The sequence below is a fragment of the Rhineura floridana genome, chromosome 18, assembly GCF_030035675.1.
Source record: "Rhineura floridana isolate rRhiFlo1 chromosome 18, rRhiFlo1.hap2, whole genome shotgun sequence".
In the NCBI taxonomy this organism is placed as follows: domain Eukaryota; kingdom Metazoa; phylum Chordata; class Lepidosauria; order Squamata; family Rhineuridae; genus Rhineura; species Rhineura floridana.
Window position 1 is genome coordinate 2,391,018 of NC_084497.1, and position 26,771 is coordinate 2,417,788.

The following is a 26,771-nucleotide window of genomic DNA, read 5'->3' on the forward strand; positions in this document are numbered from 1 at the left end:
GAGGGGGAAAAAAGTGAGTCTGCTTTATTTGGAGCTCGTTTTGAAACAAGCAAAACTATTTCCAACAGTATCCGCACAAAGGGGGCCGCCCCGTGAATCTCTTCTCCTTTCAGGCTCTGGAGAGCCACTGAATGAGAATGGCCCAGGTACTTGGGGGTGTCCTGGTCCTAGCCGCTGCAGACCCCTGGGCAAGTGGAAGAAGCCATTTAACACCCCCCACTATCTGCCAGCCCCACAACAGTGCCACCACCAGCAGCAACAGATGAAAAGGAAATTAAATGCGTCAGCAACCCCCCAGCCCAGCTCTGGCTTCAAGCTTTGAGGGAACAGGGAGAGGAAATTGCTGCTCACTTCTGAGCCTCCATGGCACAATTATATGTACGTACTTTTTTGTAGGGTGGAAAGGGGTCACAGGAGAAAGCTGCAAGGGGTCAAAAGAGATTTTTTGTGACAGAAGGAGATACAAAGCTTTCTCCCTTTGCCTTTCGCTCCCTCCGTCTTATCCTGGCCAAGCGAGTTGCTGACCACCGGGCATGGTGTCCTTCCCAAACTTGAGAGTCATTCTTAAAAAAAGGGTTGGGAGACAAGCCTCACTCTACTGCCCCGTTGAAGTGGGACCACTTTTCAGCAGCTCCTCCTGTGGTTTGCAGCTAGAGAAAGAAGCCACTGACTCGGGGGTGGCAGGGAGGCCAAGAGAGGAAGGTGGACCTTAGCTGTCCCTTCAAACACACCTTCCGTCGCATGGATTTTCTTTTCCTAAGTTCCCTCCCCAACACCCGAGGCTCAACAGTGAGAATTGTGGCAAAAAGGACCAGAAATAAAACCACACGAAACAATAGGGGGAGTGTTAAAACTTATGGGTAAAAAAAGACTGGGTTTTGTTCCTTTTTTTAAAAAAGAAGAAGAAATCTTTTACTCTACGATTTTAACTTTCTCTTAAAAAGTGAAGTGAATTGATCTTTGCGACGATGCGCTAGAATATTCTTGGTGCTACCGCACAGTACGGGTGGAAGGTACACCGAAGCGATCTGCTTAGCTGTCATGTCACCTGAAAGAAAAGGAGGGAAGGCGCACAATTAAGCTTTGCTCACCACAGCATGCCACTCTGGAACAGACTGCCTTCACGTTGGGAAAATACAGGCAGAACGTAACCATGCTTAAGGAAAATAACCCATAATTTTTACGTCAGAAAAGCCAAAACCACAGTGAAGGATTCCCTCAAAACTAGTACGAGAAGCCATGGTTTGAAGAGTTTGCAAACCAAGGTTGCGCTGGACAAACCACGGTTAGGCAAGTCTCTCCTCCCAGCCCTCTGGATTCCCAGTCTGCAAGCTGACAAACGGGTCCTGCTGGTGTCTCCCCCGAAATACGCCCTCTGTGGCACAATTGGGATGTTAGCCAGGGTTAGGGCAACATAAGCCATGGTTAGCCCTAACTGTGCTTATGTCTGTATTGAGGGCAAGGGGAATGTGAAGACTTGTCATCGTTAAGAGCAGATGCCTAGTTTAATACAGTTGCTGGTATTTAGCTGTGTTAAAGGATGAATACCCTCCACCCCACCCAATTCCCGAAATTCCACCTTGGCCTCCTCTGCCCTCAAAGGATATTCCATGACTATGGCTTAGCCTATCAAGCTCAAATTAACTATAGATGCCTACTCATAGGCATTACGCCTCTCCCCATCTTACACAAGCACAGCTCAATCCACAACAGCATCGCCCAAGTCAGTGCCCCTATCTGTAAAATGGGCGTAAGCAAGCTCCTCCACAGGACTACAGCAACCCCAGGGAAAAACACTAAGAATGTATGAAGCATTGACTGTGTTATCGTCTGTGCCTGACCACCATCCATTAGCCCACGGGAGTGACCAACCACATTTCTATCTCGCCCTTCTCAGGGTGGCACACTTGTGAGGAGCAAAGCAGCATCACCCCACAACAACCCTGCGAGGTAGGCTGGGCCGAGAGATGGTGACTGGCCCAAAGTCACCCAGGGACTGGTGTGTGTGTGTGATGGCCGAGTGGAGACTCAAATCCAGGTCTCCTGGGGCCGAAATCAACTACAGCACTCTGCAAAGGCTTCTACTCAGTTGACCGCTGGAGTAATTTTCTACGCCAGAATGGGAGAGGGGGGATTGTTTTTGGTTCTGGAAGTGACTCTGAAAGCGCAGGCATGTCTGGGAGAGTCCACTGATCTCCCCCCCCCCCACCAGCCCAGACTGTACCCTCACCTTGTCCTCTGCTTAATTTGCGTTCCTCTGGCGCACGTTCTTGTCCTGATAATTTGTGGCATTGCTTTTCCTGGAAGGGGAAACAGGAGCAAGGGCACACACGTGAGACTCAGTAGAAATCTTGTCAAAAAAAAATAAAAACAAGCCCTGGACGAACCCAAAAGAGGTGTTGGTGCTCCAAGCAGAAACAGCCAAATATCCCACCCCCAAGTTGATCAATGCAAGTTCTCTCCCACACACACCCAGTCATACTGCTAGAACTTGGGCCCAGCCGAATGTTGGACGATTCAGGACAGGCAACAGGACAGATTTCCTTACACACAGGACAGAGTTAAAAATATGGAATTTGCTCCCACAAGAGGCAGAGTTGGCTACCAACTTGGATGAGCTTTAAAAGGGATGAGAGACATTCACGGAAAAAGAGGCGGCCACCGGCGGCTTCTAGTTCTACATCCACTGTTGGATCTGAAGCCCAGTTGAAAGTGGGGAGAGTGCTGTTGCGTTTAGGGCTGGGGTGGCCGCTGCGGCAACGGGCCCTTTGGCCTGATGTAGCAGCCAGGCTCTTCTGATGTTCTTCCAGAGGGGCGGTGCAACACCACCACCAGAAATACCAACGGCTAGGTCAGCCTTGCAGCTGCAGGCTGATGAAGGAAGAGGGATGGCTCCTCTGGAACTCAGGCCCACTTGATCGTTTCCATGCTGGCTGTGGAGGGAGGGGTTCCTCTCTTCCACAGCCAGGATAGAAAAGCACAGACTCCTTGTCAATCAGCAGGTTAGTAGCTTAGGCGGGCTCTTACAAGGCTGGGCTGGGGAGACAGATGGGTCTGACTCAGTTTAAAGGCCTCTAATCAAAACTGGCTCTTCTCCCACTCAAAGATCTGCCCTAGATTGCCTGTCTCTTCTACTGGCTTTCAGTCCAAGTAAACACTGATGCTACCAGCCTTGCTCTGTCATTTTTGGATAGGTATATCTTGGTATATCTCTGTTTACTGCTCCTCCTGCTTCTCTCCTCTGCTTTGCAACATCACTAAGCATTTAAAAATAAATAAATTGACAGAGAGAGAGAGAGAGAGGGAGAGAGAATATAGCCAAAATAACTCGGGGCTTTTGTAAGGAACTACGCAGCCCCCTTGGAGAGCCTTCAGGCCGCTTGAGTGGTGAGATTGTTTCTGCCCGTTTGACACCGTTTACATCATTTCCCACCCACAAGAGGCACAAATGATTCGGCAGGAAGAAAAGACAGGATCGTCTGGGTACTCACAGTGGGGCGGAACCTCCATCGTCATCTGTGGGTAGATGGAAGCGAGGGGGAGAAAAAAAGGGAAGAGAGTGTTAGGACACGAGTTTTGCACGCCTTCCCATCTCTCCCCTACCTCAAGGCCACCTTGAACACAAGCCTTCGCCAACCTCGTGCCCGCCAGATGGCTGGCAGAACACACACGCATGTGCAGCAGGCAAGACCACCGCCAATGATGCCGGGGGATGGACAGGGACACCTGGAGCTCTTCCACGTACCACAAGCAGGAAACATGCGGCAGAAGAAAGGAACAGCACAAAGATAATTGCAGCAAGGATGCCACACTCCAAGGTTTGTTCTTTTCTTAAAATCACACACAAACCTTCCTACCCATTGGGGGCTTCACCATCTTAATCCCCCCGTGATCAGACACTTGGCCTCCCACCCTGCTTTCAGCACTGGAGGGGGGGTGGTGAAATGCCTGAAAACAAGTCTGTATTTTAAAAGCATTGGTGGGGGCAGCCTGTGGCCTCCAAGTCCTGCCGCTGCCGCCGCCACTGGTCTATAGCTCCCATCATGCTCAACCACCGCGCCCATGCTGGAGCTGGTGAGAGTTGGGGGGCCCAGCAACCGTCCCCTGCATTGCAGGCTTCTTGAGGCAGACTCTTCAGCAGCCTTAGTCCCCAGAGATGGCTACAAAGTACTTGCGAAGATGCAGAACGTAGAGGTCCTGTTTTTAAAAGAATTAACGGCTGGATCTACCCTTAGACCTCAAGTGCAAAGGACTGTGGAGTTTAACAGGCAGTTAAAAAAGGTCACGCTTGCAGCAAATGCACAGTGAGGAGAGGGGAGGGGAAGGAGTGAAGGGAAGTGCACCAGAGCTGTACGGGTAAACGCTTCATTTTATGATGGGCAGAGTTGTTAAACAGGTACGATGGACACTTCCATAGTAGCTGCAAAAATAAACATCTCTGGCCCATTGTTTTGATCAGCCACTGGTCTGTCTGTTTCACGAGACCTTGGAAAGAGAAAGGGGAATGGGCCGAAACCTCAAGGAACAGAATGTTGGCGGCCCGTTTCCTCTCTCCACGCTCCTTCCTTTGCCTACCTATGTCATCCCAGACAACTGCTGAGAAAAGCGGCCAAGAGAGGCACGATAACGGCAGGTTAGCTAGCCAAAAGGAAGCAGCTGCAAAAGATCCAGGGCTCTTGGTTGCAGCCGCACTGAACTCTGGAAGGAGGTCCGTACTCCTGATGGCGCCCCGACTCACTTTCCCTGTTTTTAAGGATTCTTCCTCTCTCCAAATGCAAGGCCCGTCGTCCCGCTCGCTCCCTGGGCGACTTACCATCAGGGACCTGGTTGGGCTGCCTCCTCTTCTCATAGATGAAGATAATTGTGACGAGGACTAGCACTTCGGCCACGATCCCCAGGAACGGCCACAGGGCTGCCAGGCGGCTGCGCACCCGCAGGCCCACCAGAGCGCTCCCTTCGCCCAGGTCGTTGGTGCCGTTGCACAAGTACTCGCCCGGGTCCTTCTGAAGGTTTAGGGAGACAATCCGCAGTTCTGTCTTGTTGCCTTCAGATTGAATGAAGAACCGTTCCTCGGAGCCATTGACGATGAGCTGGGGGAAGGTGGGGAAAGGAGAGAGAAAGAAAAGGCGAGATTTGTCGGACAGGGCTGTGTTTTGGATTGAGGGGCCAGCAATGCAAGGTCCTTCAAAAACCACAATCCAGTGTAAGCTCAGCCTTATATTTCAGCAAAAGCCTGGCAGCCGGAGGGAACGAGGGGACAAGCGAACGAGCAAGCAACTCAAATCTAATTTATGATGAAACAGTGAATAAAAGATATAAATGTGCAAGACTTGCATGCGTAAGCAAATGGGTCCTGTTCACCACAGTTGCCGGGCCTGACTTGGTCTGCCTCTAACAAACATATGCCCTATTGAAATTCTCTAACAATACCCAGGTCCAGAAGCGCTGCTTCCTGTGCACGTTTAACATTTTGCCTCGGACGATCCTAGACGGTGGATTTGCCGAAGTTCCTCTCAAGGATCGGCGCTGCCTTTGCAACCTCTAAGAGCGTGAAGTGGTCTCTCGCGTGTTTCTCAATTGTAGAGTTTATCAAGGGGTTAAAGACCGCCTGATTTTCCCACTAATGAGGCGATTTCCTTGTCAAAGCCTTAGACGCCCTTTTGAGCCTCTTCCTTGATGGGGGTCTTAATAATTCTATTTTAATAATGCTATTACTGAACGGGGGGCCACTTAGCTTAAGGTGGTAACATCTCTTAGACCTGCTATGATGGAAAATGATGATGGACTGCCTTCAAGTCGATCCTGACTTATGGCGACCCTGTGAATAAGGATTTCGTGGTCATCGGCATTCAGAAGAGGTTTACCATTGCCTCCCTCTGAGGCTAGTCCTCCCCAGCTGGCTCAGCTTGCCACAGCTGCACAAGCCAGCCGCTTCCTTGTCCGCAACTGCCAGCTGGGGGGCAACTGGGCTCCTTGGGACTCTGCAGCTTGCCCACGGCTGCATAGCTGGTCCATTTGAAACCCCAGCATCGCCACCACATGCAAGAGAGCAGAAAAACTCAAAATGCTGGGATGTATCTGGAAACCTGTGCCTCCCCCCCGCCCGGGTGTTTCAGCACAGCCAATGAGTCAGAGTCCAGCAACATCCAGAGGGCCCTAGGAGACTGAGGCAGCAGAACAGAAGTGGTGAGCGCGCGCGTGTGCATGCTGTCAGCACCATTCCCGCTGCACAGAACCATTTTGCCAGGAGAGGGGCACGGGGGCGCAGAAGGATGGTTGCTTCAGCAAGAGACTCACCTGGAAGGCCTCGCCCTCCACCTTGAACCAACGCCAGTGGGTGACAGCAGGGTAGGAAGTGCTCTTGCACGTCAGCAGCCCCATGTCCCCCTCGTTCCCGTGCTCTGACTTCTTGTAGGCGACCACGTGCGGCTTGACTGAAAAAGGGGAGAAGAGAAGCGAGGTGGGCCCGGGGAGCAGCAAAGGCCAAGGAGAGCTGGTTGTTTGCAAACTATCTACTCGCCTATGGCAAGCAAAGGTTTTCCAGCAGGGGACCAGGGAGGTCTGTAAATTGGTCTCTGCCTCCTTCACCCCCTTGGTTCTTTTTCCTTCTTCTTCTTCTTCAGGCTACAGAGGTCACTAGCAGATGCAAAACCTCTGAGGGCTAACTTCCGCAGACTTATTTGCAAGACCGCAGGAACATAGGACGTTGCCTTACACCGAGCTTGACCACTCAGTCATCTAGCCCAGGATTGTCTATCCTGACCGGCAGCGGCTTCTCTAGGGTTTCAGGGCAGGGGGAAATTCCAAGCCGCTGTGGATTGAACCTGCAACTTTCTGCACTCAAAACAGGGGCTCTACCCACTGAGCTCCTGCCGTTCTCCTTCAGCCTCAGGGGCCGTTCTGATACCATCCCAAGCTTGTCATCAGAAGGACTTGGTAACTTTTCAGCACCAGTGCACGAGCTGGCTTCCCTCCCCCTTCCTTCTCTCCCTTTTTCCTTATGTGTTCCCTTATGTCTTGTCGATCGTAACCCTGAGGGCAAGCACTGCCTTTACGACTTATTTTCCCCTTAAGTTTCTAAGTAGTCATGTCCACTACCTGGAACAAAAACTAGCCCTGGGGCTGGATCGGGGCAAAGGGGGCCCACCTCGTCCAGCGCCCCGTTTTCACAGCGGCCAACCAGATGCCCCAAAGGGGAGCCCCGAAGCAGGATGTGAGCGCAGGAGCAACTCTCCCCTTCCTGCAGTTTCCAGCAATTGGGATTCCGAGGAAGACTTCCCCTCACCATGGAGGCAGAGCGTAATCGTGACGGCTCGTAGCTGTTGACAGCCTCCTCCCCCTCCATGAATGGGTCTAGTCCTGTTTGAAAGCCGGCCAAGTTGGTGGCCATCGCTGCCTCCCGTGGGAGCGAATCGCAGAGCTTAACTGCGCTGTCTTTCTCTTCCAACAGGCGGGGGGGGGAACTCTTATCCATTTTCCCCCCACGCCATGCATCATTTTATACACTTCTATCACGTCACCTCTTTCTAGCCTCTCTCTAACCTAAAAAGCCCCAAGTGTGGCAAGCTTTCCTCACAGGGTCTACTCTGAGCAGGGCTGATGTCAGATACAACCCTTTGGCACACCTCCATCACGGCTACAAGAGTAAGGGGGAGGCGATGCGTTTCATCTCAATGCGGACCCGAAGGTGAGAGGCCAGCAGCAGTTCAATCGCCAGCGAAGTGGCCACGCAATCATCATCATCATCATCATCATAAAAGTAGTACTAGCAGTAAAAACAAGCCCTTTGGCAGAAAAACGGCAGCAGTTTTGTGAAGGCAACTCACCTTTCACGTACACGGTCCCTTTCAAAGGGGGCACTGTGTCAAAGATGCAATGGTATTCCCCTGAGGTCTCGTGATCCACTTTCGGGATCCTGGAACGCAAAAACAAACAAGCAAACGAGTGAGGAGGAGGAGGAGGGCGAGCAAAGCACACACATGCACAGAACGTGTTACACAAACCGGCGACTCGGAAAGATGCCTTCGTGGGCAACGTGGGAGCTTTAGAATGGGGTGGAACAAAACTGATTGCGGGATCAGGGTAGATATTCTACCAAGTGCTATGAGAAGGAAAGAAAGGAAATCACAGGGACATCGTCCTCATGCAAGAATATCCAAGATTTGCTGGCTTTAGCTGGGTTTATCGTTGAACAGCCCAATCTTCTCCAAGTTCCCCTTTTGAGGGAGGTTGGAGGGCTGTGTGACAAAGGAGGGGACCTACTCAGTGGTGGCTCCGTCTGTGGAATGCACTCCCTGGCGAGGTCTGCCTGTCGCCTTTGTTGACATCCTTTCAGTGCCAGGTAAAGACTTATCTTTTTACCCCAGGCTTTCAAAGATGACACTGCTTGTTGTCCATATGCTGCCAAAGCTTCCTGGGGCTGTTATGAGAGGAGCTGTCATTTTGTTTTCAGGGTATGACGTATTTATTTGTGTTTCTAGCAACGACGTATGTCGCTTGGAGACTGTTGGGTAAGAAGTGACTAACCAATCTAATAAATAATAAACAATGCACGCTGCCCGGTCGATCCCCCACCCAGTGTGAGTGGGGCAAACGAAGCAGAAAGGCTCCCGTTAACACCTGACACGGGGCTCGTGGTTTATCGCTGCGTACCCAAGCCAACAGCAAACCACGGCTTCAGGTTGGGTTAACGAATGTGGCCTGTTAGGGAGCAAAAGGCCGCAATCCCTGGTGCGGACGCAATGGGAAGCCACGTTAATGGAATGTGGTGACGGCCATTAGCCTGGATGGCTTCCAAAACAAGGGGATTAGGAAGACTCATCCACTAGCAAATACTGGCCATGGTAGCTGAACAGATCCACCAGGTTTAAGGAGCAGTTTACCTTGGAAATACCAGCTGCTGAGGAGGAGAGGCCGACTGGCCTTTATGCCCTGGTTGTGGCCTCCCCAAAGGCGCCTGGCGGACCATGTTGGGGAAAACGGGGAGTAGGATTAGATGGGGGCTGTTTGTCTGATCCAGCAGGTCTCCTCCTAGGGTGGCTAATAGGAACATTCAGAGGCAGTCTACCCCTGAGAATAGGAGGCTTGGGCCAATCAACAGGAGAGGGCTGTTGCCCTCGTGCCCAGCCTGTGAGCTCCCAGAGGTATCTGGCTGGCCCCTGCGGAGAAGGGGATGCCGAATCTGAATCTGGCTGCAGAGGCAGGAACCAGGGGCAAATAAAAAAACACCCTGCTTGTGTTGGGCCTGAAGGAGTGCTTAGGCCCCCCTTAATAAATAAATAAATAAATGCACACAATCCTGTATGCTTGCGTAATGTAAACCCTGCTCCTGTGGTCCTCGTAGGTTTGAGTGCTTGTTTTGTCAAGAGGGATGAGATCTCCAAGTGAAAAAAAGCAGGTCAAAGAGAAAGGACCCGATATACTGTCAGGCCTGGAGTTTGTTCCTTTTTATTTCAAGACATACACACACAGACACACACAGCCAGGCCAGAGAATTGAGGGCACATGAGTGAGGCTGGTGTGTGTATGTATAAATACTCACCCACCTCCCTGCTGCTATGGGGAGAGGCACGTCGGCTCAGCCACGTGGGAAAGGACGTGATGCCTCTCCAGTCGGCTGGGCCCCTGCCAGTGGGGAGACAGAGACAGTGATGAGAAGCTGGAAGTTCAGTTCACGGGAACCCAAAAGGCCTGGTGCAGAGAGCCCTCAAGGGTATGCTCCGAGCACACAGGGCAGAGGAAGTGGTCTGCAGGGAAACAAGACTCGGAACGCAGTGGGCACGACCCCCTACGCTGGAAACTCCTGAAGGGCAGAGTGGCTGCATCATTCCCTCCCCAAAAAGCCCTCAACACTGTTTATAGCAAGGCAGGCAGAGTCGATCTCTTCTTAAAGGGGTTGTAGGAAGTGCTCCTTGCAGTGGGTCTTAATGGGTAGGCTGAAGAACTCAGCTCGTTTCCCAGGACACTGTTCCTGTGGCTCTGCATCTTTTTTATTGGGCACAAGGCATTGTTGTTTTAAGCTGGTGAGGCATGCAAAAAATATATATCTACAGACGACAGCGAGAATTCCTACCCCCACCCCCCAGGGACATTTCCCCTTTGCTTCAGCAAAGCTGGCTGACGAACCTTCAATTGTGTCAAGCCGTTGGCGAATACCAACAATGCACGGCCAGAGCGCCGAGTTGCACATGCGCTGGTTGTGAACAAGGCACGTGGGGGGAGGCGAGAACAGTCTGTGCTTCCTCAAATACAGCATGTCACCCCACTTTCTTTGCAAAACACTGCAAAAGCCTGTAACGCTGCAACTGGAGTAAAACCAGCCTGACAGAAGCCTTTAAGGGATGGGTGGGGAACTTCAGGCCTGGGGTCTGAATTTTACCGGGGGGGGGGGTTGTGCAAAGCTTTGACACACCAGGCAGGTGCCTTTGCAATATTCATTTCAGCACATGCTTAAAAAAGTCTCTGCTTAGGCAAGGCTATCCAGACACGTAGATACTTGTGTGTTGTCATCTCTTTTTAAGTCTACTGTTGTTTTTAAAAACATTTTTAAAAAGTTTTCATGTTTCTTGTAAACTGTTTAGAGGTTTTTCACAATCGAGCGGTGTGTAACTTCTGTTAAATAAACAATTCCCCAGACGCTCAGCTGGATGGCACTGAAACAAGCCCCTGTTCTCCTCCAAAGTTTGGAGTTGTCAAGAGGAGAGTAGGAATTTCCTGTAAAGGTGCTGGACGATGTCAAGGAGAAGCTGCAGCCCCGTGGATGCTTCCCAGGAAACAGGCCCCACTGAGTACAATGGGGCTTACTTGCAAGCAAATTTAAGGGTCTGGGGCTCAGTGGGAGGGCACAGGTTCCATCTTCAATGGCATCTCCAGGCAGGGCTGGGAAAGAGTCTGGAGACCTTGAGGAGCGACTGCCAGCCAGGGAAGACAACGCTGAACCAGAGGCCTGACGGCTTCCTGCGTGCATAAGATTGTGCTGCAGGGAAAGTTTAGCATGTGTTTTTAAATTGTTTTAAACTTTTAAATTGTGTTTTAAATTGTGTTTAAAAGACGTGCTTTAAATGTGTATATCTGTTTTTAATGTTTTTAGTTACTGTAAACCACCCAGAGAGCTTCGGCTATGGGGCGGTATATAAATACAATCAATCAGTCAATCAATAAAAGCAAAGTCTTGGTGACCTCAGAAGTTTGGCTCGACTTCTGCAAAACTGAGCGGGGGATTCCTTCTGGCAGCCTCAGTACGTGCAAGGCTTCCACAAGCTAGGTTTGACGCTGCCCTCGGATCCTTCTTGCGGGCTTCTCAGAAGAGGCGTCTGACTGCTCTTAACGACTGTCCAGGATGCTGGACTAGGCAGGACACTGGCTTGACCCAGCAGGGCTTTTCTCAGGTTCTTAAATAAGCTTAGTTTTGTCGTTCTGGATTGGGAAGCCACTGCTCTCCCAGAGACCGTGGCGACCCGAGAGACAGCATCCTGAATTTTACACAGACACAAATCAAAAGATACGTACAAGTAGGAGGTAAATTCCGGCGTAGTCTCATTTGAATCAAGCTTCGTTTCCCCCTTCATCCAGTAGCCTTTGGCGGTAGTCCGTGGTTCACTGATGTTGCAGGAAATGATCACGTTGGATCCCGCAGTCACCTCGGGAGTGGCTGAGATCTGGGGCCCTGGGGTTGTTGGGGAGGAGAAGAGAAGGAAGCCGGGTTAGGACAGGACCAAGACAGGCTGCTTTCAAACAAGGAAGGGGGTGAGGAAGAGAGAAAGGACACACTCGAGGCATGGAGCTCAGCAGAGGAAAAACAACCGAGTTGTCACATATTGGCTTATTTCTAGGCTTATTTCTTCCCCTACAGCTGTGCCTGCCTTCCAGATGCTTTGGACCACAGCAGTCTGGCTGGGGCTGATGGGAGTTGTAGTCCAAACCATCTGGAGGACATCAGCCTAGGCTTTGCATCGTCCCTCCCTTTAAAGCCTCAAGATTTCAACCTTAAACCCAGCGTGCCTGCTGGCCGTAGGCTTGTGAAAAACGCAGGGGGAACCTCAAGTGGGTTCCAGAGCTTAGGAGGCTGCGGCAACCACCGCCTCCTGCGCTCACTCCTATATCCCAGTGCCAGCCAACAAATGCCAAATATTGCTACCCACCTTGGAAATCTAAGTTAGTAAAATCTGGCCCATTTGCACAATTTGGACACAATGTCTGTACACGCACGCATCCGCTCACACCCTCCCAAACCCAAATGTTCTGGACACTGTGAAGAGGGTCTTATGTTCATTCGTCCAACTCAGTATTGTCTACACTGACTGGAAGCGGATCTCTGAGGATTTCAGGGGTCTGTGGGTGTCCTCCAGCCCTACCTGGAGATACCGAGGATTGAACCTGGAACCTTCTGCATGCCAACCAGATGCTCTAACACTCAGCTACAGCCCTTCTCCAAACAGAATTTGAAAATCACAAAGAGCGCGGACACTCCCCTTATAAAAACCCAAACCGAGGCACGTCAAATTCAATTTGTTTGTTCAGTGCTATGACCACAAAAAGCAAATCATTCCTCTTGTTGAACAATCTGGACCTTTAGCTCAGCATGGGAGGGGAAACACAGTCTAACTAGCCATTCCACAGCACAGACAATCTAGGCACGTTGCCAGCGTTAGAGAGAGACAGCACAGCCATTTCAAAAACGGTTGCAATTACCACAAGCAAAATGAGACTGTTTTTAACCCAGCCCACGAAAACTAGCACCCCTGGCAAGGTGGGGAGAGCGTCGGCAAAAGGAAAACATAAAATAATGAAAAAGCAAGACTGTGCAGGAAAAGAGGTTGGTTCACTGGCGGCAGCTGGAAGGGGCTATTCAAGCGGTTTGGGGTCCAAAGAAGCTACGTAAGGGATTTGGTCAGGACGGTGTGTTTTTGAGGGGGAAGTTACATCCCTTTTTGTGCAGGGCTGCAGCAGAGCACTCACCAGGAGTGGAGAGTGGGCCGGTCACAGGAGGGACAGAGGGGAGTCTTCTGTTTTCTACACAGTTAGGGGGCAGGAAGGTATGGACGGGTTCTTGGGAAGCCACGGGACACGGGTGAAAGGGGTGGGGTGCCGCAGGTGTGGCAAAGCTAAGAGACACGGCCCTGTCCAAGCAGATGCTGACCCGTTGGAGGGTTCTGGCGGGTGGGGACACTGCCACTCACGCTCAATGACAATCACGTTCGCTTGGGAACTGATCCACTTGACTTTGGGGTTTTTCGACAAGTGGTTGCGGTCGGGGTCGTTGCTGGACCGGCACTCGTAGGTGCCGGAGTCGTTCAGCGTGAGGTTGGCAACGGAGATGGCGCTGGTGGAGTGCTGCTTGTAGGTGGCGTTGATTTTGACCCGGTCCTGCCAGGCCCCATCCCACAGCTGGGCGGCCATCTCACTGGGCTGGGCCCCCTCAAACCACCACTGGATCTCGGGGATGGGGCTGCCGACGGCCTCGCAGTGCAGCTCCACGCTGTCCTCCGAGGCAACTTTATGAAGCTGGCTGCGAGGCCGCAGAGGGGGCCAGTGGAAAGTGTTAGTAGTACAAACGAACAAACAGACAGCACGTTCAAAGGAAGAAAGATATTAGCAGCTTTTAAAATGGTTATGAAAGGAAAAGCATAATGGTAACTCACACAGGCACCCCCCCACACACACTCCTCAAATTGTTGCCTCTGTTACAGGATGCTGAAAATATTGAAGGATTGTTATTCCCACAAAAGGCAATGGTTTGCGAGGAGTTCTTACATTTTTATGTTAACATGTCCTGTTCATATTTTTTCATAAGGACTTGGAACATACGAGGAACCGGTGGAAAACCTACGTAGGGCTTATTTCAAACCTTCTTGCGCTTTAACTTTCATCCAGCGGCGGCTACTGTGGCGCTCTGAGTAGGAGTCTTAGGTATTTTGGTCTGTGTCGGGTCACTGCGGCCTTATCCGAGTCACTCTGCAGCCTGACAAGCGCCAGAAGCGGTTACACAGACTTGGACAGAAAGGGCACAACTTTGCACATGCTTTAGAGCAGCGGTTCCCAAGCTTCTCCCCTCCAACAGACCGCCTGAAAATTGCTGAGGGTCTTGGTGGACGACTTCATGATTTTTGTGCCTGTCGCAGCCATGCTCTGCGCTAGAGGCTGTACACTTTGGAACTGTACTCATATTGCTTCGTTGGTTTCTTATCCTGCAGTTTATTGTGTTATAATTTGCATTCCACAGGCGTCAACGTACAATATCAGGAACAAAAGCAGCAGCAATAATAGAGTTGAAATTCAATGTGAACAGTCAATGTGGACACGTCGTAGACCACCTGAATGACACTCACAGACCTCCGTTTGGGAACCCGACTTAGAGGACGGTGAGCAACCCAAAGGTGCGGCTCCAAATGCTTTCCTCGCACAGTGGTGCGTCAAGGAAGAGGTTCTTAATCCACCTCCCCCACTTGAACATTGCTGGAGGTCGAAGTGGATTATTCCCCCCACCAATGAAAAAACACACATCTCTTGTATCTTAAGCGACACATGCTAACGTGATGGAGGAGGAAGAAGGGAAAAGATGTAACGTCCCCTTCAGTGCCAGCAGCAAGATCAGCGCAGTATTATCTCAAAGGCCAGGCTGTTGCGAAAGGGGCCCCTCTAAACTGATCGGCTTGTATCCAGCAAAGTCCTACTCAGAACAGATCCACTGAAATAAATGAACCTAACTTAGTCATGTCTATTCATTTCAGTGGGTCTGTTCGAAGTGGATGAGCACTGAGTACCACCCACAATTTCTTCATTTTTTAGGGAAGAATTAGTAGAGTATACCAGTACTGTATTATTAAAATCATGGTTAGGGTCTTGTTACACTATTCAATAATCCTGGCCCTCCCCGACCCAAAAAACCAAGCAGAAGTCTACATACAGATATCCAACACTTCTGCAAACATTCTACAGGCCACTGGGATGGAGCAAGCAGACCACACAGTTTAAGACCCAATACCTTAAACAGGAGCCTAAACTCACCCGAGTTTTGCATTCAGCCAAGGAAGTTAATATATTCCACACTCGTAATGGACACTTATCTGTCTCTGTACTTTTTTTAAAAAAGAAGAAACTCTTTTCATGTTTTCTGCAAAGTGTTTATGGGGAAGGTCTTGACTTAGACATCTGAGCCTCCAGCCAGAGGTCCACTTGAACTCCAGTCAAAAAATGTACCTCAACCCTACTTTTGACCCTTGTCTGAAATACACAGAGTGGAAAAAACCACATCCCAAAGTGCCTATGTGACCTTAAGCACAAAATCTACCCTTTTTCCCCCCTAACATGATGCGAGTCCTCACTCAACCCAACGTTGCCCTGAGGCGCCTCTTTAAAGCCTTCCCAACTTGCTAAAGAATCATTTCTAGCTGAACTAAATCACAGTCCTCCCTTCCCATCCAGGAGAAATTGCTTCACTGACGTGAGCAATAGGGGTGGGGTGTGGCATCATATCCTTGCAGTCACAGCTGCCTATGCAGTTCTCTGAAAAAGTCCCACATCACGGGCTGGGGGTCCGTGGCCCTCCAGACGCTGCTCGACTCCAACCCCCCCCCCCGTCATCCCCAGCCAGCATATTCAACGGCCAGTCCAGCAAGATCTGGAGGGCCACAGCTTCCCCATCCGCTACCTGACAAGCTGCCTAGAGTTGTCCAAAGGGCTTCTCTGAGGATGTCAGGAATAGGGAACCTCTGGCCCAGGGGCCAAATATGGCCCTCAGGATTCTGACTAGGCTGCACCCCTGACCCGAGTGTTTTTGCCGGGCTGGAATGTGTCTGAGACGATCGGAATTGCCTCTTGCATGCGAGGAAGGGCCGCGGCTCAGTGAAAGGGTGTCTGCTGTGAATGGCAGAAGGCCCCAAGTCTCCCAGGCAGGGCTGGAAGAGAACTCTGCCCAAAATCCTGCACAGCCAGAGCCAGGCAGTCTAGGTGGGCTAATGGTCCGACTCAGAATAAGGCCTATGAAGCAACCTTATTTTATATCAGTTGGTGAAAACTGCAGGAGGGGAGAGCGCTTTTTTGGTGTCAGCTTGAGGGTTAGTTTTTAAATATTTTTGTCTTGGCTTCGTTGTTGAGTTTTATTGCTCATTCATACTTTGTTGTATATTTTCTTTTTACTTAATGTTGTAATGATCATACCTTTTTCTTACGTGTTGTGCTACAGCAGTTGGCCTGATTGTGTGAACCGTTTTGAGCGCATGCGTATTTGTGGGAAACGTGGTATATAAATAAACTGAATAATAACAATAATAATTATGCCTTGGAAAACAAAGAGGCCCTGCTCCCAAAGAAAACCAGAGCGTGAAGTCACTCTGGGGTTACGGAGCTTATTTAACTTTATGGAATTGGTTTTCGTGATGATAAACCATCCTGCAAACAGTTTTGTGGCTGAAGGGCAGCGCAGAAATGCACTCAATAAATAAATAAAAAAGGTTAGAAGGGGACGGCCTCTTTTACGTGGCCCCGGGGGGCCAGACGACCTAGCTGCCGTTTCTTTCTCCCAGCACACCCTAGAATTCACAGGGGAGACGGGATCTAAAATAGCACATTCCTGACTTGGGGTACAAGATGTATTGAAAGTAAAGGCCAGGCTGGAAGGCAGGTTTCCAAGGATGTCCAAAATGGGCTGTTAGCCAGCAGGAGAAGGGAGCAGACAGAGAGAGAGAGAGACCTAGGCAAGCAGAGCTGCGGGTTTAGGAGCTGCTGACGGACAGGCGACAGCGCAATCCTCAGTACTAACACGCTTTGCCATAAGCAAGTGGGCAGAAGAAGTGGGCCAAGCTTTCATCTGACAGGAGGGGGAGAGAGAGAGAGGGAGAATGGCACAGTCCCAAGCATGCCTACTCAGAAGTAATTCCAGTTGCAGAGGTTGGGAATGCGGCCCACAGGCCAAACGCGGCCCTCCAGGCCTCTCTCCGGTCCTGCTCTGCACCCTGCTTGAGATGTGTCCTCGGCCTCTGAAAATGGATGGAGAGGAGGACGCATGCAGAAACCTCTGGCTTGTACTGTACAGAAGTAAGCGTCACACTTGTTGCTGCACCCATTTCTGTCTCTGCCCTACAGCCCTTGAGAGGTTGCCTGAGGGAACGAGGACCCCGGTTGACAAAAGGTCCGCACCGCTTTCCTAATGGATTCAGTGGGGCTTACCCCTCCTCCCCGGAGATAAACAGGGTTCTGATTACAGCCTGAAGTCTTCCGATTGCATCCCTGGTTGTGCAGTTCTGAAGATCGGGCAAAGTTGAAGAATTGGGGGTGGGCAGATGAGAGATGATGACGGTGAAACAATATCCGAATGCCCATATCTTGAAGAAGAATCCTGGCCTATCTTTCCCTCTGACATATTTGTTTTCTCCTGTCAAAGAGGGTCATTTGTGTTGTCTTCTGTTTTGCAATCCAGGAAGTTGCTTTGCAGCTGTCCAGAGTTTCAGACAGGGAGTTCAAATCCCCGCTCGTGTCTCCTGGGCATCAAGGGCCAGTGAGTGGCTCAGGGGTGACGTGCCCTGCCACCTGTGCAGCCGTGGGCAAGCTGCATAGTCCCAAGGAGCCCAGTTGCCCCCCACCTGGCCGTTGCAGACAAGGAAGTGGCTGGCTTGTGCAGCTGTGGCAAGCTGAGCAGGCCCTAGCCAGCTGGGGAGGGCTAGCCTCAGAGGGAGGTAATGGGAACCCCCCCCAATACCGCTTACCACGAAATCCCTATTCACAGGGTAGCCATAAGTCAGGATCGACTTGAAGGCAGTCCATTTTTTTTTCAAGAAAGAAGGGGGAGCGCAGCACTGCCCCAAGACAGAGGAGGATGCCAACGTTCCCCCCCCCCAAGCAGCTGTTTACACCCAGCTCAAGTATATATACCCAGCCCCATGGAAAAAACACATGATCTGCTCAGTGGCTCCAAAGTAAAGTCACCTTCAAATGAAAACAGACACTCCCCAGTCCGAGCTGCCACCGGTCATGGCCACAAGCCATGCCCTTTCACAGATACAAATCACAGGCTTTGATTTCTCCCTTCTCTCTCTCTTTCCCTACCCCACTTTTCAAAAAAGGTTTCAGCTACTAGGCTGGGCTCCTTTGGACAACCAGCTCTGGGTTTGGGAAATCAGAAGTACTTGACTCATGCCTTAAGAACATCAGAAGAGCCTGCTGGATGAGGCCAACGGGGGCCCATCTAGTCCAGCGTCCTGTTCTCACAGTGGTCAACCAGATGCCCCAATGGGAAGACGCCCACAAGCAGGACCAGTGTGCAAGAGCAACTCTCCCCTCCTGCGGTTTCCAGCCTCCAACCGTGCACGCAGAGCATTAGCCCTTCTGGCCAAAACAGCACTTTCTAAACCTCCATGCAACTATCTGTGTGCTTCGGACCGGATGCGCAGTTCAGATTTTAGGCCAAGGGAGCAGGGAACCTTTCTCAGGCTGAGGGCCACATTCCCTTCGGGGCAACCTTCTGGGGGCCACACGCCAATGGTGACCAAATGTGGGCAGAGCAGCAAATGTACATTTTACCATTGTGCAGCAGACTAGTTTCTATGCACACTCGCACACCTCTCTCTGTCTTCTATCCAGACAAGCAAGAGGTAAGTTCAGGGTGTAAGGATCCATCCCAGCTAGTCTAAAACCCTCCAGGAGAGTGCAAACACGGGCAGTGAGAGGTATGGCCTGGGAACAGTTCTGGGAGCCAGAGGGAACCTTTAACCTCATTTCATCAACACCCAGTCTCATAAAAAGTCTCATTTTTTTCAACAGGGTGGAGTGGAGGCTTCATGTTGCAACAGAGCGGATCAGAATTCGCCCAGGATTGCAAATCTAAAAGGCAGCCCTCCAATAAATACAGCCGTTTTAAAAAGCGGCTGTTTTGCCACCCAAAATCCGCCGTCTGAACCAGCTGCCTGCCCTACAATGAGGCCATCAGGGATAGCTCACCCTGAGCCAAGAGGAGGTGCAGATTAAAAAAGCATCCATTCCCCCTGCCCCTGGTAAATAAAATGAAATAAAAATATAACTATGTGTATATAAATCTGGAATTCCCTCCCACACATAGCAGTGACAGCCACCAACTTGGATGTCTTCAAAAAAGGGCTGGACACGTTCACGGAGGAAGATAAGGCTATCAGTGGCTACAAGCCATGATGGCTATATGCTCCCTCCACTGTTGGGAGGCACGATGCCTTTGAATGCCAATTGCTGGGAATCACAAGTGGGAAGAGTGTTCTTGTGTCAGGTCCTGCTTGTGGTCTTCCCAGAATAGGCATCAGGTTGGTCACTGTGAGGACAGGAGGCTGCACTAGATGAGCCCCCTTTGGCCTGATCTAGCACCCGGGCTATTCTGATGTTCTTATATATTTCTGGTTGGCAGTTCTGCCAAGCAAAGCTAGACAGGAGTGAGGAGAGAGGGCACACTTTCTTTCCCAGGCTGCTTTCACCTCCCACAGAGAATTCCTGTTTCCAAAGAAGGCCAGGAGAAGAGGCTGCCAAGCCCAGGGAGGCCAGCTCATCTGATTGGAGCCAACAACAGAATTTCAAGGGGCCTGATGGAGGCTAGAAAGGAACCCAAGGTGTTAGTATCGCTGAGCTTTCGGAGACAGCGCATGCTGTGTTTGCTGAAAGGCACGAGTTTCAACACCCAGCACCTCTAGTTAACAGGCCGCAGTGCCGGAAAAGGCCACAGCATCCTTATTTGTAGTTTTATTTTCAGTGTTCGTATACAGAATAACAAAAGTCCCCAACAACAAATGTTTTATGTGTGGTTTTTAGCCTGATACAAGGTGGGAGTCCCTGTGGCCCTCAAGGTGCTGCCGGACTCCCAATTTCCATCATCCCCAACGAGTGGCTAGGGTGACTGGGGCTGATGGGAGCTGGCTTCCACAAGAGGTACCAATGGCCATCAACTGGGATGGCTTCAACAAAGGGTTAGACAAATTCTGGATAAGGATAAGGCTACTAGCCACAATGGCTGTGTTTTACCTCCACTGTCAGGGGCAGGATACCAGTTGCTGGGAATCATAAGTGCACTTTGGTCCTGTTTGTAGGCTTCCCACTGGGGCGTCCGGTTGGCTACTGTAAGGACAAGAAGCTGACATAGGCGGGCCTTTGCTCTGATACGGCAGGGTGCTTTTTATGTAGTCCAACATTTAAAAAGCCACAGGTCAGCTAACCCTAGGTTAGGATCTGCTCCCAGGGGTGGATGAATTAATATCGTTTTGAGAGACAACGTAACTTTAAGTCACGTCTCCACGCCAGATTTGAGCTGACGAAGCCTATACTTCTTTGCAGGCTTGGCCAAAGGGTGGCACGGCACCTCTGAAGCACGTAGGCCACAGCAAGCTCTGCCTAGCATTACACAGCTGAAGAAAGCCACTGAAGTATTTAGCGTTGCACGTGACTTGCTGCTCCCAGCCTCCCTTTGCAGCTTTCTCCCACTAAAAGCTGCCTCGCATGTTCACTCTTGGAATAGCTAAGCTAATGATCTGCTCAAAGACTGGTCTGATCAAACATTAATCTGTGGGTTTGTACACAAAGGTCAGCATCTGCAAGAGGGTTGTTATCCCATTAAATGACTAGTCTTTGATATTACACAGCAGCCTCCGCCCGCCTGGCACCCATCAGCCCCAACCAGAAAGGCAAAATCCTGCCTGATCAGGGCAAACCGTTCCGCTTCAGCTGCCCATGCATAAAACTGGGAAGGGCAATTATCTCCCTTGCAAGGCTGTTGTAACAATGCACATTGAACACTTTGTAACCTAGCAGTGCTGCGTTTGCAGTTTCTACCACTCTGGAAAAAAAATAGTTAGGAAGGTAGTCACAACCTATGTTTCAAGACCTTCTGCAATTTCATCCCTGTAGGCCACACACATTTAGCTTCCGTTACGCGGTGGGCTGCACAGGTTCTAAGTGTCCACCTAGACTGCAGTCTATGTCCCAGAGAGGCACACTCAGAGCAGAAAGGCAATGCCCCTCCTTTTGCCTCAAGGGTCTAGTATTCGGAGATAGACTGCCTCCAAATCTGGAGGCTCAATATAGCCACTGTGGTGAAAAGCCACTGAGAGTTATCCCCCATGAATTTGTCTAATTCTTTTTTAAAAAGGCGTCTTACCCAGAGGCCATCCCCAAATCTTATGGCAATGAATTTCATTAAACCTGTTGCTTGTCAGTTTCACTAGATGACCCGGTATTCTCAGGTGGCATTCAACGCTAGTCCTACACAGAGTGGACCTACTTAAGTTAACAGACATGACTAACTTAGGTTCATTCATTTCAAGGGGTCTCTTCTGAGGACTTAGCTGAATACAATCCCTAGTTTTGAGAGGTGGCTGTTTTTATTTTTTTAAAAAGGGGGGGAAGCAACATACCTAACTTGCCCTGCAGATTATCTGCCTGCATATACACAAGCGGAGCAACTTTACTAGCAACGGAGGGCCATTCAACTTTTGCCTTCCACACCCACAAAATCACTTTCGTTTTAGCAGCTCAGCGGGGATGAAGAACCTGTTGACTTCCAGATGTTGGGCGCCAGCCCTCAACTGGTCAAGCACTCAGCAGGGCTGACGGTCGAGGAGTGTTGCAGTCCAACATCATCTGGATAGCCATGGGTTCCCCACCTTCCCTACTGTATGATGTCCTAAGCCATTCCAAGTCTATGGAACGGAGTGTGCGGGCACTTCTATTTAAATGAATAAAAACTACAGAACCGTGCAATGTTGAAAAGATGGCAAGCACCAGAGCCCCGAGTTTCAAGGGCTGGAAACACTGGCCAGATTTGCAGAGATAAACTGGGAAACCGCTTGGGATAGGCGTTGCCATTGTCGTCGGGAGGAGATACAGGAAGCCAAGGTTGCCCGCATGAGGAGGTTCTACGCCTCTCACGGGGAAAAGTCTTTCAGCAGACGGCTAATTACATACCCTGCTACATTTGCAAATGCTTAATCTTGAGAAGCTTCACTGGGCATTAATGCTAAGAAGCGTTAATAGACCTTAATAAAAATTTAACAAAAGGAATTAAAAACATACAAGCAAAACCCGTGCATGCGTGCGCACGCGTGAGATGGTCTAAATGCCAGCAGCAGTCTTTTCAGGACAGTCCCTTATTCCTTCAAGGGTTTTTTAGAGGATGGAATTTCTACAGAATAGCAAGCAAGAGGATTGTACCCAACCAAGTCCGACTCTGAGGAGACCCACTGAAATTAATGAACCTAAGTTAAGAACATAAGAAGAGCCTGCTGGATCAGGCCAGTGGCCCATCTAGTCCAGCATCCTGTTCTCACAGTGGCCAACCAGGTGCCTGGGGGAAGCCCGCAAGCAGGACCCAAGTGCAAGAACACTCTCCCCTCCTGAGGCTTCCGGCAACTGGTTTTCAGAAGCATGCTGCCTCTGACTAGGGTGGCACAGCACAGCCATCACGGCTAGTAGCCATTGATAGCCCTGTCCTCCATGAATTTGTCTAATCTTCTTTTAAAGCCATCCAAGCTGGTGGCCATCACTGCATCTTGTGGGAGCAAATTCCATAGTTTAACTATGCGCTGAGTAAAGAAGTACTTCCTTTTGTCTGTCCTGAATCTTCCAACTTTCAGCTTCTTTGAATGTCCACGAGTTCTAGTATTATGAGAGAGGGAGAAGAACTTTTCTCTATCCACTTTCTCCATGCCATGCATAATTTTATACACTTCTATCATGTCTCCTCTGACCCGCCTTTTCTCCAAACTAAAAAGCCCCAAATGCTGCAACCTTTCCTCGTAAGGGAGTCGCTCCATCCCCTTGATCATTCTAGTTGCCCTCTTCTGAACCTTTTCCAACTCTATAATATCCTTTTTGAGATGAGGCGACCAGAACTGTACACAGTATTCCAAATGCGGCCGCACCATAGATTTATACAACGGCATGATGATATCAGCTGTTTTATTTTCAATACCTTTCCTAATTATCGCTAGCATGGAATTTGCCTTTTTCACAGCTGCCACACACTGGGTCGACATTTTCATCGTGCTGTCCACTACAACCCCGAGGTCTCTCTCCTGGTCAGTCACCGCCAGTTCAGACCCCATGAGCGTATATGTGAAATTAAGATTTTTTGCTCCAATATGCATAATTTTACACTTGTTTATATTGAATTGCATTTGCCATTTTTCCGCCCATTCACTCAGTTTGGAGAGGTCTTTTTGGAGCTCTTCACAATCCCTTTTTGTTTTAACAACCCTGAACAATTTAGTGTCGTCAGCTCACTGCTCACTCCTAATTCTAGGTCATTAATGAACAAGTTGAAAAGTACAGGTCCCAATACCGATCCTTGAGGGACTCCACTTTCTACAGCCCTCCATTGGGAGAACTGTCCGTTTATTCCTACTCTCTGCTTTCTGCTTCTTAACCAATTCCTTATCCACAAGAGGACCTCTCCTCTTATTCCATGACTGCTAAGCTTCCTCAGAAGTCTTTGGTGAGGTACCTTGTCAAACGCTTTTTGAAAGTCTAAGTACACTATGTCCACTGGATCACCTCTATCTATATGCTTGTTGACACTCTCAAAGAATTCTAATAGGTTACTGAGACAGGACTTTCCCTTGCAGAAGCCATGCTGGCTCTGCTTCAGCAAGGCTTGTTCTTCTATGTGCTTAGTTAATCTAGCTTTAATAATACTTTCTACCAGTTTTCCAGGGACAGAAGTTAAGCTAACTGGCCTGTAATTTCCGGGATCCCCTCTGGATCCCTTTTTGAATATTGGCGTTACATTTGCCACTTTCCAGTCCTCAGGCACGGAGGAGGACCCGAGGGACAAGTTACATATTTTAGTTAGCAGATCAGCAATTTCACATTTGAGTTCTTTGAGAACTCTCGGGTGGATGCCATCCGGGCCCGGTGATTTGTCAGTTTTTATATTGTCCATTAAGCCTAGAACTTCCTCTCTCGTTACCACTATTTGTCTCAGTTCCTCAGAATCCCTTCCTGCAAATGTTAGTTCAGGTTCAGGGATCTGCCCTATATCTTCCACTGTGAAGACAGATGCAAAGAATTCATTTAGCTTCTCTGCAATCTCCTGATCGTTCTTTAGTACACCTTTGACTCCCTTATCATCCAAGGGTCCAATCGCCTCCCTAGATGGTCTCCTGCTTTGAATGTATTTATAGAATTTTTTGTTGTTGTTTTTTATGTTCTTAGCAATGTGCTCCTCAAATTCTTTTTTAGCATCCCTTATTGTCTTCTTGCATTTCTTTTGCCAGAGTTTGTGTTCTTTTTTATTTTCTTCATTCGGACAAGACTTCCATTTTCTGAAGGAAGACTTTTTGCCTCTAAGAGTTTCTTTGACTTTGCTCGTTAACCATGCTGGCTGTGAAGTTAGCTGTGTCCATTAACTTCAGTGGGCCTACTCTGAGTAAGACTAGCATTGTCTACAAACCAGAAACAGAGAATGTTGTATACGTTATTTCTGACAGCAGCTTTTCGACCTATCGTCCAAAGTTAAAAAAAATTCAAGGGTTGTCCACCCTAAACACAGGACAGACACCAAGATTCAGATACCACATCCCAGCTCCAGCAGAGATGCAGAGTACAATGCCTTCTGCACAGGGGAGCTCCTAATAACTTTCAGCGCCTGTGGCAAACTACAGTTCCCAGGATTCTTTGCAGGATGAATCTTCTTTGTTTACAGTGGTATGACATTGGGCTCCTACTGGGAGGAAAGGCGGGATATAAATCTAATAAATAATAAATACTGCTTTAAATGCACAGCACAGGTAAATCTTGTTAAAATAAAAAAAAGCAAACTCGATGCCATCTCTATCAATAAAAGAGTAACGACAGATACAGGAAAGAGCTACAATAATTGTCTTCACGTATACTAGTAGGGATGCTTTCTCAATGGTATCACTATCAATGTATCAATACAATAACAGGTACTCACTCCCCCCTCAACACCCTCCCATTCATAATAGGAGCATCTTTAGTCCCATAACACCAGTGGCACCATCTTCACATCCCCTCCCATTAGACAAGTGGCTTTCGTTCTCAGCACCCCCCCATAATAATAATAATAAAATAATAATAATGTAATTTGTGTGTCGCCTATCTAGCCGATGGCCACTCTAGGCGACGTACAATTCAATTGCAATAATGCATCACAATAAAAATACAAATAAAATACAACATGACAGTAAAATAGTAACAGTTCAGAGTAATAGGCAATTTGTCCTAAAAATTAACCCTCCCCGGAAGTCCCAAAGGCCTGTCTGAAGAGCCAGGTCTTCAAGGCTTTGCGGAATACGTTCAGGGAAGGGGCATGTCGAAGGTCATACGGGAGGGAGTTCCAGAGAGTGGAATATGACTGGAGCCCACCCTCTCCCCTCCTTGCAATAAACTTCCTCGTAATTTCCCACCCTCCCATTGTACAAACAGCAACAGTGGCAAGGGTGATCCCCCCTCACTCCTTCAATACAAGTGGGGGGCTGTCCCCCCTCTTCACACCGTCCACCCCACATAAGCCATGAAGGAAGACCCTCACCCGTCTCTATTTATTTTTCTTCTGATATTATTTGTTTTATCCACTGCCACATGGCTAGAGAGAGAGAGAGAGAGATCCCCCCAAGTGACCCCACATGGCTTGGGGTGTGTGTGTGTATCTAATTCAGTCCTTGACACGTAATGGACCTAAGCTAGTCATGGCTATGAAATTTTCAATAGATCGACCCTGAGGGGGACTAACATTGGACACAACCTGAAGGGAGAGTGGGAGCAGTCACCCCGCATGGCCCCTCCAGTGTGAGACAGGGGAGGTCACCTCGCATGACCCCCCAAGTGCCCCACATGTCCCCCAAGTGAGACAGGTGTCACCATAACGAGTTCCCCATGGCAGAACGAGCTCAGACGGCCCACATGACCCCCAAATGGCCCCACATGACCCTTAAGTGAGAGGGAGGGGCCCCCACATGACTCCCACGTGGCCCCCACATGATCCCCAAGGGAGAGGCTCCCACATGACCCTCAAATGACCCCTAAGTCGCCCCCACGTGAGGAGTCACCCCACAAGCGTCAGAGGATGGGGAGGGATCGATCACTCAGATAACCCCCCCGCGGCTCTTCCTTACCCGCCCCAGAGGCGACCCCGACGACAGCGCCGAGGAAGGCGCCCCACACCAGCATCTCCAACCTGGCGCCCATGGCTGCTTTCCCCGCCTGGCTCTTCTGCGGCTTGATACGACCGACACCGACGTGGCCGCGGGGCGCTCGCTCTGCAGGGCGGTTGGAGAGCGGAGAGGGGCCGGGGGAACTCGTCTGCGGGGGTGCTACGCGAGGGGTGAAGGGCATGCAGGCGAGCCAATCAGAGCACGGAAGCGGCCGAAGGGGGGAGTTGACGGCTGGTCGGTGAACGAGAAGGCGGGGCTCGAGGACGAGAAAGCGCCATTGTGGCTTGATTAACAAGCAGAGCGACCTATAGGGAAAGAGACTGAGGAGGGCGAACCAATGGAAGAGCCTAGAGGCGGCAACTGCTATGACGTTACCCTCTTGAAGGGCGCCGGGGCGGTCACGTACGCAACGCAGATGGGCGCAACTGCTTCAACCAATCAGAGTCCCAATCTCTCAGGGGGCACCATCCAAGAGCGCAAAATCATCAAACCGGCACTAGGCCGTACCAATCACGGGGCGAGTTTTCCCTCTGAGCACTATTAACCCCACCCACTGTGGTTGTACGCCTCGACCTACTGAGGTCAGCCGCCCACCCTCACCAGCCGCTACGGCTGCCGCGGAGGGACACGAGAATAAGAAAGGCGTTGCGATGA

General features: G+C 50.0%; 1 protein-coding gene across 1 annotated transcript; it reads right to left on the minus strand.

Annotated features, from left to right (window-relative positions):
* LOC133372859 (basigin-like) lies at window positions 1-26,340 on the minus strand. The gene is made up of 8 exons (XM_061601955.1): window positions 26,079-26,340; window positions 11,509-11,665; window positions 7,827-7,915; window positions 6,298-6,434; window positions 4,814-5,090; window positions 3,492-3,516; window positions 2,231-2,300; window positions 1-1,048 (listed from the first exon to the last, which is right to left on the minus strand). The coding sequence occupies exons 1-7, from the start codon at window positions 26,296-26,298 to the stop codon at window positions 2,243-2,245; spliced, it is 963 nt and encodes a 320-aa protein (XP_061457939.1). The 5' UTR covers window positions 26,299-26,340; the 3' UTR covers window positions 1-1,048; window positions 2,231-2,242.
* Between the last annotated feature and the right edge of the window lie 431 nt (window positions 26,341-26,771).

Coding starts and splice junctions, on each gene's coding strand:
- LOC133372859 (XM_061601955.1), bottom strand. CDS start 26,298: ATGCCCTTCACCCCTCGCGTAGCACCCCCGCAGACGAGTTCCCCCGGC. Junction 6,435..7,826: donor AGGGACCGTGTACGTGAAAG/GTGAGTTGCCTT, acceptor CCCCTTTTTCAG/TCAAGCCGCACGTGGTCGCC. Junction 5,091..6,297: donor TGGAGGGCGAGGCCTTCCAG/GTGAGTCTCTTG, acceptor ACCTTCCCCCAG/CTCATCGTCAATGGCTCCGA.